This window comes from Aspergillus piperis, assembly GCF_003184755.1.
Source record: "Aspergillus piperis CBS 112811 unplaced genomic scaffold BO85scaffold_2, whole genome shotgun sequence".
NCBI classification, from domain to species: Eukaryota; Fungi; Ascomycota; class Eurotiomycetes; order Eurotiales; family Aspergillaceae; genus Aspergillus; species Aspergillus piperis.
Window position 1 is genome coordinate 1591987 of NW_020291592.1, and position 19090 is coordinate 1611076.

The following is a 19090-nucleotide window of genomic DNA, read 5'->3' on the forward strand; positions in this document are numbered from 1 at the left end:
TCATTATAACAAAGAAGAGGAATTGAAGGATGAAGGCGAGGCTCCCAGGCCTCTATGAATGTATATATAGAAATTTTAAAAATAGTATCAAGATAAATAGAAGGAAGTTTAGAGACTGAACGGTGATGCACGCAATAACGTATATAATGTCATCGCTCCTGGAGATACCCGCTAGCTTTATTGTTAAGGACGTATATGAAGTGAGTAGTAGCAAATAACCATAATCGTGTGATTGCGGACAACATATCATCTATTGAGATATAGCTACATAGCACTGACAGAATCAATGCCATAGCCTGGTGTTATGCAAGGTACGAGATCTTAGCCATGTAGATCAATCTCAGGGCTGGACCCGAGAAGAGCCTCAAATGGAGGTTGAATCTGGGGATAAAGGTAGATAGGATGGAGCATTCCATCGACCGATTGATCGAATCCAGAACAGCGACATGATCAAGACCCCGCAAGAATATTGAGATGTTACTACGAATCGATAGATCCTTCTACGGTATACCATCATCAAACCCCACATCGAGGTTACCAAAGATAGTATAGTAAATAGTAAGGTAAAATATGTCTACAATGTCTCTCCTCCGGTGATAGGGTGTAACTTTTTAACAGTCTTTTAAATGGTATTAGAACAATTTTGCATGTCATCCCTTTCACAAGATTCCAGACAATTCGGATTTTTATGAAACGAAAAATCTCGAAGTAAAAGCTAGACATGTTCAAGGTGAAAACCCAGGAGAGAAGAGAGGACTCCCCTCCCTCCGAGGCGCTTTCATTGCTTCATGGCTCATACATCCCAACCAATGCCTGCCCTTTTTGAGTGTGTGTGTTTGGAAAAGGAAAAAATAAAAAACAGATATCTTTGTTATTTGATTTCTCTCCTCCGCTAAAATCTCAACACCGTCCCTTGGATTACTTGATGGGTATCAATCTATGCCCTCGACATGACACCCCAAGCGCGGATCTTGTGGTCGGTGTAACCAGCGAACAGAGTCTGGCCGTCAGCGCTCCAGGCCAAGCTGACACACTCGGGGTCGCGGCTCTTCTTGCCCTTCTCGACGTACTCGGGCTTGAGCTCGTCAACCTTGCTCTTCTTCTCGAGGTCGAAGATGGTGATGCTGCTGGCGGTGGCAGCGCACAGCCAGTAACGGTTGGGGGAGAAGACGAGGGCGTGGATCTCGTCACCGGCGTGGAGGGAGTAGAGGTGCTTGGACTCGTTGAGATCCCAGAGCATGGTGGTGCCGTCCTTGCCACCGGAGGCGCAGAGGGATCCATCGGGGGAGATGGTGACGGCGTTGATGTAGCCGGTGTGACCGATGTGGTCGGTCTGGAGACGGCAGGAAGCGAGCTCCCAAACCTAGTTGTTTTTGCATGTTAGCTTTGATCCCACAGATACATCCTCTTCAGGTTGAAAAGTTCTCGGTGGAAAAGCAATGGAAGCAATAACAACACAAACAAATATGTTTGTCGAGTGTCCATCAGGGCATTGGTGAATGTTTGTCTCATGGCCATAAGGCTCTGAAGTAGCAAATACGTTTATGCAAAAACATCTTCTGGACTTGTCGAGATTGCGAATAATGGAAAACTTGGATGTGCGGGAGTCGACTCAAACGTACCTTGACGAGCTTGTCCCAACCAGCGGAGACGATGACGGGGTTCTGGGGGTTGGGGCTGAAGCGAACGCAGGAAACCCACTCGGTGTGGCCCTTGTCGGTGATGGTGAACTTGCAGTCACCAAGGGTGTTCCAGAGCTTGATGGAGCGGTCACGGGAAGCGGAGACAATCTGGCGGTTGTCGGCGGAGAAAGAAACGGAGAGAACGTCGTTGGTGTGGCCGACGAAAGTCCGGGTAGTCTCACCAGTGGAGAGCTCCCACAGGCGGAGGGACTTGTCCCAGGAGGAGGACAGAGCGTAGGCACCGTCGGAGGAGATCACCTATACAATCCCCATGAACGGTTAGCCAAAAGTATTCTCCCCTTGATGCTTTTCCCAGTCCCGCCTTCTCGTAGGTCTCGATCGGGCTTCGTCCTTCGTTGTGGGGATTCATCTTTTTTCTTGTCTGGACTGGGACATGGTGGGGACGGAGTGATTCGGAGGGCATACACAGTCAGAGACGATGTGAGAGTGACCCTCAAGGCTGCGCTTGGGGTAACCGTAGGCCTGCTCGTCGCGGGTCAGGTTCCAGATGATCAGGGTCTTGTCGCGACTGCCAGAGAGCAGCATGTTGGGGCTATAATCGAGGAAGAAAAACATAAAAGTCAGAACCCAGTTTTGTCCATTTGATATATGAATATTCATGTTTCAACCAATGCGATCATTTTCTTTTCTCGCAACAATGCATCCATATACCACTTGTTCGGTAGCACATGCACACCTTGTTCGATTTTCGCAACAAAACGCATTTGTTTCATGTGTTCATTTCGGTGGTAGTGTAGTGTTGCCTTACTTCTCCAGAGAGGTAGCCAGGCAGGTAACCCAGCCATTGTGACCCTCAAGGGTACCGCGAAGGACGAGCTGCTCAGCCATGTTGGGAGTCTGGGAGGAGAGAGGGATGAACGCGGGCGGAGCAATTGTCGTTGACTCTAGGCTGGAGATAAAAATCACAGCATTGAGGATGGAGTGGCAGACACTCAGCGTGCCCGCCTGAGCCCTAACTAGCGCGCCCAGCCCTTCTCGCCGTTGTGCGGTACCGCCAACCCTAACTCGTATAAGCGAGTCACGTGAATCTTCACCGCCTGCCTCGGCTGCTGACCGCCTATGGCCATCTATATCATAGATATATCAAGTTGAAGTGTGAATGAACCCTCTTTATCGAACGGCAATGCTTTTATAACCCTCCCAATATATCCCTGTAAAGCCATCCCGGTGTATAATCTGTACAATCTCGCCCAACATATAATACAAGCCAACTATACAATCTCGCGTCACTTACACACACACCACCATGCCTATGGCAGCAGACCTAGCAAGCTCAGTTGTTGAACACCTGCACATTGGGCATACGTCCCAGTCCAGGTCCACCAGTCTTCTTGGTCTTCGCAGCATGGAAGCCCGTGGCACTGTTATCCTGAACATGTTGACGCAGGAGTCTCAGCACATTGGAGTCGGCCCATCGTGACGGAACGGGCCGGTATGCAGCCTTGAAAGCACCAACCGTCTGCGCCCACTCGCCGCTCTTGGCTCCAGTACGCTTCCACGTCTCCGTAGGAGTATCCTGAGCGCCTGCTTCAGTGGAAACAGCAGCCTCAGTTCCCTCAGCCGGAGGGTCCTGGGTGGCCCAGTAGTAAATATCCCAGTCATTCTCATCCAAGAACCGGTCATACTCCTGCAACTGCTCCTTGTTCATATCGGCCAGATAAACATCGGCGAACGTAGACAACAGGAGATCAGACTCGAGGATTCCGCGCTTGCGGCTCTGATCTATACCATCCCCGGATTTGCATCAGCTACTCATTCCAAACAGAAAGACTCAAAGGGGAAGTGAACTGGGGATCACGAACACAACAACCGAGCCCTCATAGTAGTAACATCCTCGCCCTCCCGGCGCAGCGGCTCAACCTTGAAGGTAATGCCCTCCATCTCTCCAACACCAAGTTCGGGCTTCTGAGCCCCCGTCTCCTGGCGACCTCCGGTGAAATGCTCGACTCTTCCGGGGTACGGATCCGCCGGCCGGTAGTTGGGGTCGACCGAGTTCAACATCTCCGGGGGAGCCGGCTTCTCACCGACCTTGGGGAAGTCCTTGGTCATGGTAGAGGTCGTGTTGGGCACATGAGGGTTAGGGGGCTTGTTTGTCTGGTTTTTGCGATGCTCGGGGGCCGTGGATGGTGCGCGATCATTGTTGTTCACGCTGTTTTGACGAACAACCGAGCTGCCGAAGGAGCGCCGGGCAAAAGTTGTCGTGAGAGAGATTGACGAGGTTGATGGCCGCATGAAGCGGTTGATGAGTCTGGGTGCAGACATTATGATGTCGCTATGGTGATTGGCACTGGCCTATAGTGGAAATGATTGGGATATTGGAGGATTGGTCGTGATATCCTGGGGGAGGTCGACGATAAAGTAAGAACCGAAGCCGAAGAATGACGGGGTTGACATCATCCGGAGAAACCTCGTTTGCATTGTTTGCAGGGCTGTTCACCAACCGTCTCCGGCGCATTTCCAACGGCGGTTGGTTTGCTCCCCTTGCTTCGCTGATGTTGCTATGACTGCAGGATGTCAGAGTCTGTGGGCTGCAATTGGCTCTCGAAGAGTGAAGTCTTATTGACTAGCATGGAGTCCAGTCTGGAGTTACACAGTATCGCGTTGGCTGTCTTATTGCTAGCGGCTTCGTGGTGACATACAATAGCACCTAGCGACGGTCTATCGACTTTGGGTAGAGGCCTTCTTTCTATGTGGTTAAAAATGGCTAGAAATTTGATAATAATACCGATAACCAGCACCAATATACATGCACAGTTGTCATACTCCTCATCAAATAATCAATCAGTGTACCGTGAAGCAAATCCCGGAGCTACATAGGGCCAAGATGATAATGAAATGCATTGAAAAGAAATAGTCCATATTTTGTCATGACAAGAGAGAAAGCATCAACCTGGAACCTTCTCTTTCTCACGATTCTAGATTTAAGCCGACATGGTCTAGATAAGGTGCTTGGATCTACAAATCCAAATCAGTTAGCCACACCACCCAAATACCAGACTAGGGGAAGCGTCATAGAGAGGAAAAGAACATACCTGAAGTAAGCCCTCAGATACACAACCTGCCAAGCACCCAATCCAACCAGCATACCCATAGTACCGAATGCGAACCACTTCACACGCTCATTCGTGCTCTCGTTGGTATCACGCAGCTTCTGTTCACGAGCGCGCAGGTACTCCATCTCGCTGACAATCTCGGCCACCATCTCCTCGATACGGCGGAGATCGGTCTCAACAGGCTTGAGCTTCTCCTGGACCTGAATGCTAGACCAGTCACGGGCATCGGCACCGATGTCGACGTCGAGCTCGATAGACTTGTAGGGGTTGGCAACGGCGTCTAGTAGGTTGTCTGGTTAGCACCACATACATACACCACACAGCAAATAGTATCCCTAGTATATCAAGAGACAAAATAACCAAGGTGGATAGACATACGACGAGTGGTGAGCTGGTTGTCAAAGCAAACATCGAAGGCAGTATCAGCGGGAGAAGTGAAGGCCTGGCGAGTCTCTCCGGCAATATCCTTAGGCCGACCGTGGTCATTGCCCAGCGCATCCTTGATCTATTTCAGAAAGCAAAATAGTTAGCCAAGTATATCCTTTCTTTCGCAAGCGACACAATTTCAAGGTGGAATAGGACATCGGGAGACAACAAAACAACTGGCCCGACCAGCGTGCCTCCCGCAATCACCACAAACAACAATGGGGTAGTTCCCACATACATGCATGTTAACAACCTGACCATCACCCTTATTTCCGCTCACAATGGCCGTGACGACCACAAGCTGGTCCTTGAAGACGAAGTTGCGTATACATCGCTCGTTCTTCCCGCTCACGGCAGAGAGGTCGAACTTCAGGGCGGAGGTGAGTTGAACGAACAAGAGGAAGAGAAGACCGAGGAAAGACCTCATTGTGAGACGGGTAGCCGCCATTGTCAATGGCAGTTGTGGCAGTGGCCGGGGGGAAGGAGACTATAATTGACAACGAGGCTCGGAAGCTGCTGTGCTGCTGCTATTGATGCCACGCCGCGCTCTGGAGCCCAGGGGATCCCGATCGTTCGGTGGAACGTTTCTCCGGATATCGGCCCACACGCCGGATCTATACAAACTACACACAGTACATTGTCTTTAGACACCTACTTACTACTCGAATCATTATAGTGTAGGGATTAGATATTTGATTTAAGTTGTTAAAATTCCGTTCTACCAACAACTCAGGCGCTTGATAAGTCAAGTAATCTCATTCATAGGCCATAATTGAAACTCTCTTCCTGAGGATACTAAGTAAATAAGAAAAGGTCCACGAAGTCGTGGAAGATAAAGGAAGAAATGTAGAGGGGGAATCAAGCGTGAGAAAGAAATACCGCTGGAAAGAGTGATACATCCAAGAGGTGCAAAGGCAGACCGCAATCCAAAAGGGAAAGGAAATAGAAGATATGAGCGAAAGAATAAAGCTCCAATATGGACAGGAAAAGGGCAAGGAAATAAAAGACAGTATCGGTCATCAGAGTTCGCCACGGCGAACAGGGCATGTCGTTTGCCTAACACATTATGATATCGTGTTCAAAGCAATGATTAGAGAGTGACAATGTAGAGAATTAGGACACAGGAAGGAGAATATAAGACGCATTTGAGGAGACACATCATGCCTCAACCTTCTTGCGGCGAACAAAGAGTCGCGCGAATCCCGAGTCCTTAGACTTGGTAGCAGCAGGAGCCTTGCTGACCGGAGGCTCAGGAGGTCCAGTGTTCTTAAGGAAATCTGCCAATGCGCTGGTCTCGGTCTGTCGCACCGAGGGAGTCTTGAGGTCATAGGCGCCATTCATGGCTCCCGCATTGCGCTCCATGCCGACTTTGACAGTATAGTTCGAAGCGCCTCCCATGTAGTTATCGGGCTGTTGACGCAGAGAGGTCTTGGAGGGTTTCGCCATAAGTGTCTTCTCGGATGCGGTGTTCCGACGCAGACGAGCTTTCACTGATGCTGAGCCCCGCCGAGAGTTTGCATTGGCCGCCAAAGGCTGTTGTGGCGGAGTGGGCTCTGGCGGGGGAACATTGCGCAGGAAGTCGATCAGACTCTCCTCATCACGTTTGGGCTTTGGCTCTTCAAGAAGCTCATCAAGCTCGTCGTCATCGTCCAAGTCAATAGCGTAAGGGTCCGGTACACGGCGTCGTGTCCGTGGCGGACGGTGGTCATCGGATACGCTCACAGGAGCAGCAAATGTCGTCTTCGTTTCCTTGGCCATGACAGTGGGAGTGCTTGTCCGACTAGTAGATTCCAGAAGCCCTGTGCGAGAGCCCACGGAGACCAGAGACGTCTCAGCTACCGATTGTGTGCTAGCCACGGAGGGAGCACCCTTTGTGCGACCTGGCTCAATAGCCTGGAGCTCGTCCGAGTCCATGGTATCCCTGAAAGGCGCAACAGTACGCGGGATACGATGAGCCCCAGCCGTTGGTGGGCCTTCCCGAATGAAATCGATCAAGTCGGACGACTGATCGCCCCGAGGAACCACGGCAGAACGGGCTTCCATGCGGGGACCGCTACGGGAAGAGGCTGCAACAGAAACAGTGCTACTCGCAGGCCGGGACAGCTTCTTCGAAATCTCAGTGGCATCAGACAACCGACGCAGGCGCGACGACTTGGCGGGGCTACCATCAACCGTTGCAGGAGTGGTAGGAGTATTCGGTCCGGTGGACTTCAGAAAGTTTGCAAAATCACGGGTCGATTCCATGCTGTGCTTCGCATCCCGAGCCTGTCCGGCAGCCGGTTTCTGCTGTAGCACCATGGCGGGAATTTCGATGGATTTGGGTTTCGGCTGGATGAACTTGGGTACTGGTGGAAGGTCCACCGTGCTTTTCGATGATGCAGTTGAGTGTCTCGACCGAGACATGTCATCTGGGGTCGGTTCAACGCTTTTCGGCAGGTCGGTCGGATCAGTACCTGCTTGCTGAGCACGCCATCTAGGTGAATCCGGCAACTAAAATGAGGGATTAGCAATAGCAAAAAGGAGCGGAACAATGGCTGACTTACCTCCATTTCCCTCATGCTCTTGGGAGTCAAGGTGAAATGGATTGTTTCCTCGCTGCGGATCAACTCGTCCAAACCGGACGTATCGTCGTAAGCCGACTCCCTTGTCGAGACCCTGCTGACCTCAGACGAGGTACGGAGACGAAGCGAGCCAGTATCTGCAGGGCGACCGATAAGACCTTTCAACTTGCTCGATACCTGAGAAGTCGTAGAACCTGCAGTGACAGGACGCTTCTCACGGCTGCTGCTGAAACTGCCTGAGCGACGAGACTTGGAATAGACAGAAGACGCCACTGAGGTGGATGGTCGTGCCGGCAATCGCTGGACTGCGGCGCGTTCGACGCCGGAGCTGACGGAGGCTATCCCTGGGCTCGAGCGCCCGTACTGATGCTGAACCCCGGGTACGAACGAGCCGCGTTTGCCAGGCAATGATCGCGAGGATTCCGAAATTGCACTCTCTCCAGAAGTTGAAACAGGCCGAGATGCTTTCTCTACGGCAATGTCGTCCGCAGAAGATGGAACAGTTGGAGGGGTTAAGTCGTCGGGAGTAGACTGGTCACAATCAGCAGCCTTGGACGCATCCTGATCGGCGGCGACGGGTTGTGCCGGGGTGGAGTCGACGACCCCCTGCGTTTGCGGCGCGACAGGCCCAGGGGCAATTTCTACCCCAGAGGCCACTTGAGCTTTTTCGTCTGTCTCATGATTCCCAACCTCGTCGGTTTCTTGGATCTCACGGTCGGTCAGAGAAGGTGACGACACTGGGGTACTACTAGCGTCACTCGTTGCTACGACCGATGCGACCGATGTGGACGGGGTCGCGGCGGCCCCCTGTGCAGCGCTAGGAACCACCGGTTCGTTTTGTTCGGCGGTCTCTGATTTAGTTGCCGCTCCACCGTGCCGCTCGTCATCCTCGTCATGCTCGTACATCGTCTCCAGGCGTCTTCGCTCCTCTGATGGAGTAGGCGAGGTGCGCTCGGCGGGCTGCTCAACTTCGGATGGTTGTTCATCCGTAGGAGCAGCATTGGGCAAAGACCTTGACCGAGCATGGCGCGGCGATTTGATGTTAACTAATCTTGGCGTGATAGGGGAGTTCCCGCTCGATGAGGGCGATCTTGGTGAGGGTAGCGTCAGCACCATAAGGCTGTGGGGTCGAACCTTATGGGCTACAACGGCTTGCATCGTCTGGATGTCGCTAGTGTCGAGCTCCGGGAGGAAGCCTGCAGTTTCAATCTCCTGAACATCATGCTCACTCATCGGCAGTGGGACGGAGGCCGGGTCAACTTCGTCCTGGCTCTCCGGAAGCGGCTCATTCACAGACCGCGATGATGCGGTACGCGGCGAGATCTCATCGATTGTGATCGCACTGCTCTTCCTACTGCTGGGCCCGAAAACTAAGCTCTGGCGATTCACGAGAGATTCCCTTGACACCGCTCGCGACAAGTTGTTTCCTCGCATACGCTTCCTCCAAGTCCGCCAGAGCCTTCCCAGAGTGGGGTTCAACGCCAGCCTCTCCATGTCGTGGTCTTCAACGACCAGTCGGTCCATGCTTGCGCGGTTCGCGCCCGTCTCCGTCATATCATCTCCATCCTCAAGGTTTGCTGATAGTCTAGACCGAGCTATCTCACCCGCAATGATTAGGGCTTGCTCACCCATGTGTTCAATGATGGAGGTAAGAAAGATTGAGGCAGCAGGCGTGATGTGACCGACATGGCTGGCGAGCCTGCGGAGGCCGCCTCCATCTTCGCCTATGATTTCCTGGTTGATATATTCCTCTTCATCATCTTCTTCCATGTCTCCCAGCCGCGTGTAGACCATACACCGCAGACGGGTCAGCTTCCAGGAACGCACAAGGTCGAATTCGCCAATCGAGGTTTGGCCGCTACGGAATTCCAGCTGCTCGTCTTCCGGTCCACCCAGGTATTCACTCAACTCGTCATCAGCTGCCGACACCATCTCCTTGGCCAGTCGAGGCTTTAACACTTCGGCGACGGCGGGACGAATCTTGACCAATTGAGTGGACTTGGCCGCGGCCAGGATGTTGAAGAGAATGTTGTCAAGGAATGCATTGAGAGAAGAGAGGGCTTCACGAGTGACAAGCGCACTCGCACTGGACTCATGGCCTTCATCGTCGGCCACAAAGTCGGCGGCGTTGAACTCTTGGTCCGCAGTAATTATTTGAGAGGCCGCAGACGAGGCGATATACGAGGGCGCGGGGATCACTGGTGGGGGAGCGAGAAAATGGGAACGGGAGAGCTGTGAGTCGCTGGACATGCTGGTACTGCGCGAACGCGAGATCGTCCGTCCCAGCTCGTGAGACTCGAGTCCTTTGGTGTGCTGCATGGTTGAACCACTGGGTCATATACCGACCCCGACAGCGCGCAAAAGGGTGGTATGTATTAAGAAGTAGGATAGAAAGGGAACGACTCGGGGTAAAATGTCGAGGGTCAAAGAGAATGGCCAGAAAGAATAGGGAAAGCACGCTAGATCATCCTAGAAGTCATAAGGCATAAGCATATCTTCGTCAGCTTTTCCAACAATACGACCTCCGATGCACAGCCTAGTTTGGGGGCCTTTTGCTTGATTCGCCTTTGCGCAGTCTGCCTTCTTGAACGGATGTCGTAAGATGGCGTTGGACCATCCCAGACTATCAAAAGCAAAAACAGGAAGGATGACTGGGGGAGGGGCGCAATGAGCAGCGAAAGGGCGAAGAAAAACAAAGAAGGACCGAAGCAAAGCGAGGAAGAAAAAAGAAAAAAGAAAATGTACAGAATACTCAACGGGGTGGATGCAGGGTTAGGATAGTGTCGCGACTAAGTAGAACGTACCCGGAGAAAGGAACCAATTAACAGTACGTCGGGGTCATGTCGATAAGGAAGACGCGGAAAGGGATCTGAAGGAAATCGATTCCGAGAGATCAATAAAGAACTGGACGGAGAAGAAAACTCATCGAAGAGTTCTATAGCAGAGGGAAGGAGGAGAAAAGGAGAGAGTGTGTGAGTGAGTAAGAAAGAAAGAAAGAAAGAGAGTAAGTGAAAGAAAGAAAGGAAGTAGAGGAAGAAAGGAAGATTTGGAGTAGTTGATGGTAGCTTTGGGGGGAGATGGATTTCAGGAGTAACAGACAGAAAGAAGATCCCGTTGCAATGAGAGTTGTGTTGCTCTCTGTGTTTCTTGTCTGTCTGTCTGTCTCTTCTCTACTGCTAAACTAGGCTCTAGCTCCCCATTCAGACCCGACAAATGAAATATTTAGTGACTTAGTACTGTTTAGTATTACTGACTATTACAATTACAGACTAAACTGGGCGAGTTAGTACCACTTTAGTCTCTTTTTACTCGAAGCAAAATCAGGAGAGGTGGAGCCCACCCTTTTCCCTCCCGGCGGAAGAAGAGAAGCAAGAGGCAAATGAGGGTCGAGGGGAGAGTGGAGCAGGGGGGGTGGAGGAGAAGAGAGAGGTTGATGGAGGCGACGGTCGCTGTGAACGGTGAAGGCTAACTTGGGATTATCAAATTGCGCGATGGAAAGTCTTATCCGCTCTTTGGAAGTGGATGGGCTGGCAATCATCTCCGGATTCCTTGCAAGGTTGTACCAGTTGTACCTTTAGTACAAAAGTATGTTGTAGGACGGTGTCTGTCTTCAAAGTATCTTATCTAGCATCTACGTATCTATTGGACTAAATGGAAATGATTTGATTTGACTTTGGACGGCATTAGATTCAGCACGAGTCGGATGTCTCCAGGCACGAGCGGGTTGCCGATCTTGCCACTCGGAGGGTGAATGCTGTGCTGTGCGTGTGTCATACAACAACGTGGTACTACTATTGGGAACTTTCGGCCGCCATGAACCACGGATTTCCTTTCAGCAACTGGGGAGCATTGCTCTAAGAAGTAGTTCAACAGCCTTCATGGTATAGTACCTTGGTTGGATGAGCAATAGTAACAACCGTGACTTGAGACCGTTGGAACTTGGAAGAAGCCATTGGGACCTTTTTTTTTTCTTTTTCCCTTTTTTCCCACTTTTTCCCAGAGAAGCAACGAAGGAAAAGGCAGCGAAGCCCCCAAGAAAGACAACGATCTCCAGAACCAAATTAACTAACGAATGCGACCCACTCAGTCTTCGAAACAAAGCCCTAAAACCGTCCGACTGCAGGAAAGGGGCGCTACTGTACGTCTGTAACCGCTTAACCGACCCGTGTTGGTCTGCTTGGCCACTCCGCCTCGAGGTTTCTCTCATCTTAGGCGAAGTTGTACGTCACTAGTAATCCTCTGAATATTTGAATGAAATTGGAAGGTGTCTGGGACAATGATCCGTGATGTTCCTGGACGAATTTTCTGGGTCTTATCCCATCCCCTCTTCTGCCTTCTCTGCCTAAAGAATAGTCACAAAGAGATATGCCACGGTTGAGCCCGTCTATTGGTCGTACCAGGTTTCGGTACTTCATATCCTTCCCGAAAATATCCAGACCCATCCAACACAAGGTCAAACTCTGATTTCCGACTATTAAATCCAATCAATACCCCTGGGCCGAAGCGGAAGGCGGCCGTGCCCAGGGCCAATGGACATGGGGTCCACCCCCATCACCACGGGCACCTCCTCCCCCTCTGCCTCTCTCACTCCCCTTTTGAGTCTCTGAAGAATTAGAGGAGCGATGGTGCTTTTTCTGAGCGATTACGCAATGAGGCTCGAAAAAAAGGGCCCCGTTTCTTTCCAGAAATGCTAGGCATTCCTGTCAATCTGCCTTGTATCCGTCACAGAATTCTCACAGGCAAAAGGGATGATGACAACCGAGACGAGGTCGCAATTATCAAAATGGGGATCCTTTCGAACGGGACTGACAAGGTAGATCATCGGTGGGTAGTAACGACCATAATGCATGAGCGTGCTGCATGACTCTCCAGCACACACGCAATTTCTCCATATCTACCCCATACGCTACTGAATTGCCATATGAGGCTAAAGGACGCCCTGACAAATCTTATATGAACTATTCGGGACCACAAAATCCTCCGGCCTTCCTTCTCAGTATTAAGTTGCTGGGAAGCACAGGGCAAATCCCTGCTTGATGTGCCGTCCCCAAAGTTACTCTGGAGTGAGTAGTCTATCTTCTTGCTATTTATTGTTGACCCCTGCAATAATCCGGGTGCGCAGTTAGTTACTAGAGACTAGTTAGGTAAGAAGCCAAAGATTTGAAATACCATTACAGGCACACACCCACACAACCCCCCACCATCACGCGACGATCGAACAACCATACATACAGCATCGCTGGACATATCCCAAAAATCTCCTCTCCGTGCCTTCCCAGTGGACCGATCCCAGTACCCAGTCATGCTCAGTCATGACCAATGGACAGACAGTGACCTCCGTGGTTCTCGCATTCCGTGGTTCGGACGGCCCTCGATATAGCTGTTCCGGGTAAGTCCTCGGATAGTTAATCGGGTACACCAGGGGACTCTGGCCTATGATTGGTTTCCGACTACAGATTTTAATCTATCTCGGATATGGTCGCTATACCCACTTTGTCTCTCTCTCTCTCCCTCTCTCAGCTGAGTCCGTTCAGGTCCCAGGTTCAGCTCAGTCCAGTTGGGTCTAGTGAGATGGGGAAAAATCCACGTAAAAGCTCCAGCTGAGACCACACTGCATGACTCAAGCAGTGGCTATATTAAGCGACGGGGAGACCGATAGTAGATGGGAAGTCCCAATAGGCTGGAGATGCACGGTAGGTGCATACTCTATCTATCCATCCATCTTTAAGATTATTCTAGGTAGTACACATATCCTCCTAGGGACCATTTGATCAAAAGGAATAATAATCTAAAGTAGTGGGGGTCAGCTGTCATTCCGGAGCCAAGGACATGGGACGCACCGGGAAGATGCAATCCTCGAAGAGTTCTAGACCTCGAGTGATCTATGATGGATTCAGCTATTGTGTTTACCATATTCTTTTCAGCTGCATCTAGATCACGCCTCTATCTATGATCAGAATATCATCCTGAATCTAGACTAGGATACACTTCTCATAGGAGATGTCCGACCCTGGCACCTTCAACTTAGCAGCAACAGCAACAACAACAGCAGCAGCGACAGCGGCAACATGATCCCAATCGCACCAACCACACCACAGCATCACCTCTTCTAATGCCATGCATCCTAGCGCAGCGGGAGTGGCTTGTCAATAGTCAGAGCACTATTATTCAGCTAGACTAACCCCAAGTCCCATAATAACGGAATGAGATCAATACTGCTTGCTGCCCAATGAACCCAACTAATGACATAAACTGACATCTCTAGCTAATATGATCTCCACCTAGAATCATCATGATCTAGACCAATAGATAACCATAACTGGCTGCTAATTACACAAATCACGTTCCCATGTAGTACTACTTATGCAGGTGGCCTAGGACGCCAATCTAGCTAACTAACCCCGCAATCACTCAACTCACGCACCAGATAGCCCGCACATGTTCTTGTGTAGCGTTCAACGATACACCTTCTGGCTCGTGTGACAGTGCGATAGATGGATGAACTGAGTAGAATTTTCTGTTTCTGTGTCTGTTTTTGGTGCCACAAAAACCGAGATATACTCCGCTATAAGCTGACTGACCGGGGGAGACTGATTGACGGGCCGCTGCTACGATGATAGCCATTGCCCTGCTAAGTATCAAGGTAAAATACTCACCAAATTAGTTAACAATGTCCATGTATGCAGTATCAACACATGTGAACCATTCAATTCCGATAAACACCCGGCGTCGGGGCACAGTCACACAGCCCAGCCCAGTCCATTCGCCACGATGGGCAAGGGAATCCAGCTAGCATCATCACCATCATTATTCCCTGCAGGAATTAAAGGGACGATCAGTCAATCGATCGATCGATCGCAAGTGCGAGAGTGTGTGTGCGCTATATCTGGCGCAGCCTGCATATACAGACAGCAAGTACATAGACCCAGGCATCTATCTGTACACAAGTAATGAGCAAGGTAAAGGAGACTCAAAGTCCGAACCCCGACCGATCAGCCAAAGTAGACAGAATACTACTCCTACTACCGTAGATGACATGCATATAGCCCCCATCTCAAGCCAGCCAACATGACATGTACTGTATGTGCTGTGCTCCACACCACCAATATGTAAGTAATACAAATACTTAACTAGCGAACAACCAACAATGAATCAACAATAGAACACACACAAAGGAACCACACTAGACTGTATTTAGCAATAGAAACAACACGGCAGCATTTCCAACTAACTCATCAATCACAATTTCATTAGAATCATACGATCTAACTGGCTCGGTGGAGGCGATTGTGGCTTCGGTAACTAAGATTGTTAGTACAAAGTTAGTTAGTTGCTTGCATAGTGGACAAGTAGACTAGTAAGTAGTGTAGTTGATTTGATTTGAATTAATCTGGTGTAGGCGAATTCCGCTTTCCGTTCATAAGGCCGGCTCCTTCATTTACCTACTAGGTAGTGTTAATTTAGTGGGTTAGTTTCTGCCTGTTTGATTTGATTGTGACGTGGCTGGCTGGTTGGCTGGCTTAGCACACTCGGTTATTATTCGTTATGTCATTTTGCTGCGACGGCCTGGTAGCCAGTTAGTGTTAGTTACTAACTAGTCAAGTAAGGTACTAATCGGATCTGATCTGACATCAGCTCTGATCTGTTGTTGGAGTCATTAGTTAACATCCTCCTTCCAGCGAAGGAACTGAAAGTTGTCACCTATGCCATGGTTAGCGTAAGCAAGGTTGCTGACATGCCTTAACTACTGGTTACTAAGGAACTCAACTCGGAGGTAACTGGCCATGTCATAATACCGATGCAAGTACCTTGTAGGTATTGTTTGGCCCCCAAGCGATCGGTTTCACAGCAGAACCGGGTATCATACCTCAAGCCTCGCTCGTTTCAGGTCAGGTGGATTATCCACAATCCCCAACTGGGCACTTACTATGACAATGTGTGTTACAGCTGGACGGGCTGTGCCTTGCTTGACGGACTCAACTTGTTTCAAGACTAACAGGGAAGGTTTGTTTTATAGCATCATCTGAGCGTATGCTTGACACTTCTATGTTTCGAGTACTGTTCGATAATGAGACAGTATTCTCCAATGGCCTGGGTCGTGTCTATTGCCTTCTTGGGCTGGTAGGGATCTCGATGACCTTTGATATGTAGAAGGAAATGGCACTTTTATTTCAATGTCATGCTATTGATAATATATTATCAAGACTATTGAACCCCGCCCATGAGCTTTTGGCAGAAATCGGTTGTGCTGTGCAATGGCACACCGTAAAAAGAAAACTGTCAAGCAAAAATCAATATCTGGGCTAGTTCCAGTTTGCAAATTCTTTTCATCCGTCATATCATCATTTCTGTATGATCTTTGACTCTAGTGGACCAAAAAGCCATTCCAATTTTCCAGTGCATACGCAACACCGCTGGTGAAGAAGCTTAGCTCGTCTGGCCCTACGTTGGTGTCACACGCTAGTCTTTCGGAGAGTAGATTCTCGATCTTGGCCAGCAAGTCCTTATTGTGACTTCTACCGGCTCTCGAGGGACGGTCAGAGGCGCCTTCTTCGTTAACGAGGTTGGCAAGTTCTCCAAAGTCCTTCTTGGCAACTATGTTGCGGAAAAGCCCAATGACGTGATTCAGCACATTGTCAAAATAGGTACCGCTGGCACTATCCAGGTCCAAGTACGGCGAGTCCAGACGACCGATGTAGAAGTCATTGGCCTGTTTGCGAAGGCGGGCTTTGTATTCGAGATCGCGAATCCCGTTGATGCCGTTCATGTAGGCAAGAAACAGCCTCTTGTCCAGATCGACGATGTCGCTGGTGTGCTCTTCAGGCAGCTGTTTGATCGACTCGAGCGTACTGCTGAGTTCGTCATCCTCGATGTCGTTGACGTCCAGCTCGTCAACTGACTCCTTGAACCGGAGCGTGCCAGCTGCCAGTGCACGTTCCATTAGCTCGTGGCCAGTCAGCTCTACTTCAGAGTCTTCATCGTCGTCCAGCGAATCTGGAGCATCGATATAGCGTATGTTCGTGTCAAATCGAACCATGGGTCCAAAAGAGATGAAAGATCCATCCAGGGATTCGGCATCGTCTTCGTCACATGAGTCTGACATTATATCAGATGCGTCGTCCCACCCGGAGACATGGTACATATCATCATCATCGTCATCACTGTCTTCGAATATCGCATCATAGTCGTATTCCGAGTTTTCCGATGCATAGCCCGACTCTGATTCCTCATCTTCTTCGATTTCGGAATACGGTCTTTTCAAGATGGGCTTCAAGAAGGAACCAAGAGACGGTTCGGTTGCAGTCACCGGGCCTGATACACCAGAGGTGTTCGAGGTGGTTTGCTTGGTCGACACGACAGAGACTTCGTCCGAGGCATAGCAACTGTCATGAGAGATCGATACTTCAAGTTGAGAAAACGTTGAAGAGAGAGACTCCCATGACTTTTTGTTCATGTTTTGAGGGCTCATTTTGGTAGAGGCCTTTTGCAGAATGATCTGGTCAACAAAGAATGCCAACAGCGGCAATGACCAAAAAAACCCAAAGCAAACTTGACAAAAGTTTTCCCACTCGCACTTGTAGCGACTGGGATGGAGAGAGGTCAATTGCCTTTGGCAAGGGAAGAAGAGTGGAGATTTTTTGATTTCAAAAAGTGGCTTCGAAGGCCTCCAAATGGTTTGAAGGAATCCATGGTGAAGCACAGGCGCAAAGGTAGTAGCCGCCTAGTGAGAGCCGAGAAGGCCCTTGACCAGAATAACCTTGCAAAACATTATGGATATCGGTAAATTCACTTCAAGTTGGGGGATTGTTTTGAGTCAAGACGCATGCGCGTTTGGTTGTTGGAAAGGTTCTTGGCCGAGATATACGGTTTAAGCCCTTTCTTTCCCTTGAAAACACGTTCGATTTCGATGGAGTGTCTGACGTGATACATATAGACTGCTGGGTCGTTTGTGAACTCGGTTGTTGAGTTGAATGAGAATGCGCAGTATTTGATGCTAGACAAATACCGCGACGCGTTGAGTAGTGCTTAGGTAGTATCCGTCAACTCTGCGTGAGGATGACGGCGTTATGGGCTCTGTTCGGAACTTGGCTGGGTGCTTTGTTCGTAAAGAGGGGCAATAACCGATGGCCGATGCCCTGGCGCTATAATGTCATGCCCACTTTTCGTGGGGATACGAGTGGTGCAACGGGAGGGGACGAGGGGTAAAAAACGAAAATTCGTTGAGAGACAGTCCCTCAAAGGAAGTTCGAGTATGATAAGTCTCGACGACTGTCCGCCGAGAAGTGTCTAGAATGGATGAGAAATAGCACAGTAACCAGTGCTGGGGTGGAAGAAAGGGATGGGAACAAGGCGAACCTCGCGGGTGTCAGTCAGATTTCCGTCATCACCACATGACCTTGGCCTTGTTGCCTCCCTTTCCTTTCCTTTCCTTTCCGGCGCTGCCATCGGGCCGATTGCGGAATGCTCAATTGGGTCTAGCTGTTGCGGCTGAGTCTCGCTATTTCCTCCAATCAACGCTCGTTGCTGCTCGGCTCGGAGTCGCGAGTAATTCCGTCCCGGAGTCTCTACGTGCCGCCGGTGAGTGTTTCTCATCATGGGTGTACGCTGCTGTGTACTCTGGAGGTAGCATTGATTGTCGACATTATCACTGCTGGAGCTGGCTTGTTCGCTTAGATTCTCTCCATGCTCCTGGGTTCTAATCCACATCTGGCTTTTTTCTCCACTCCAATTTCGGGCTGGTCGTTTACTTTTCTTTGAAGGAGAATCGGTCCTTGTCGAGAGGACAGCGGCACGGTGACTTCCCAAAAAGGAAATACGCGGCACTACCACTTGCCTTTGCTACAATGCCCATCATCTTCGTCCGACTTTTACAGTCGAGAAGGACTTACATTCGATGCAGAGAATCTATATTCCATACTTAGCATTCATCCATCCTTGGTTGTCTATGTTTAGGTTTTGGTATGCTTAATGCACTAAAAGAAGCTGGCCCTCGAAATTCTTCTGGGTGGCTTGCTCGACTCACTGTACCGCCAGAACGACGGTTTCGGCGGACCCCTGATAAGACACCTTCCAAAACACCACTTGCCTCCAACGTCTCTCGGAAGAGTGTGACCTTGTTCCGATTGCCTGTGCTTCGTAAGCCTAAGTATTACGAACCCCAGCTCCACCAGATGCTGAGGAATCTGGACAAAGAAAGGGCAACTTGGCCAGGGAAATGAGGCGGCCTCGCTTCTGAGACGATCTTATGCTGTACTAAACTCTCCCCAGGCTGGCGAATCAGGCTGTCTATCTTGAGACAAGGAACAAAGAACTCGCGATGAAACATCACACTTAGAGTTCCGAGCCC

General features: G+C 50.1%; 3 protein-coding genes across 3 annotated transcripts; all 3 read right to left on the minus strand.

The window, feature by feature from the left end:
- Positions 1-937: 937 nt before the first annotated feature.
- Positions 938-5609, minus strand: BO85DRAFT_456065 (40S ribosomal RACK1 domain-containing protein; the record flags this gene model as incomplete). The annotated part of the gene is made up of 11 exons (XM_025661424.1): positions 938-1363; positions 1623-1940; positions 2109-2235; positions 2452-2587; positions 3009-3425; positions 3506-3873; positions 4296-4389; positions 4594-4618; positions 4732-5036; positions 5117-5261; positions 5421-5609. The coding sequence occupies 11 exons, from the start codon at positions 5607-5609 to the stop codon at positions 938-940; spliced, it is 2550 nt and encodes an 849-aa protein (XP_025519920.1).
- A 731-nt stretch (positions 5610-6340) lies between these two features.
- On the minus strand, positions 6341-10062 carry BO85DRAFT_456066 (uncharacterized protein; the record flags this gene model as incomplete). Its single annotated transcript, XM_025661425.1, has 2 exons — positions 6341-7672; positions 7726-10062. 2 exons carry the CDS (start codon positions 10060-10062, stop codon positions 6341-6343), a joined length of 3669 nt encoding a protein of 1222 aa, XP_025519921.1.
- Positions 10063-16001: 5939 nt separating this feature from the next.
- BO85DRAFT_123046 (uncharacterized protein) lies at positions 16002-17621 on the minus strand. Its single transcript, XM_025653927.1, has one exon. It carries the CDS (start codon positions 17210-17212, stop codon positions 16109-16111), a length of 1104 nt encoding a protein of 367 aa, XP_025519922.1. The 5' UTR covers positions 17213-17621; the 3' UTR covers positions 16002-16108.
- Positions 17622-19090: the final 1469 nt, after the last annotated feature.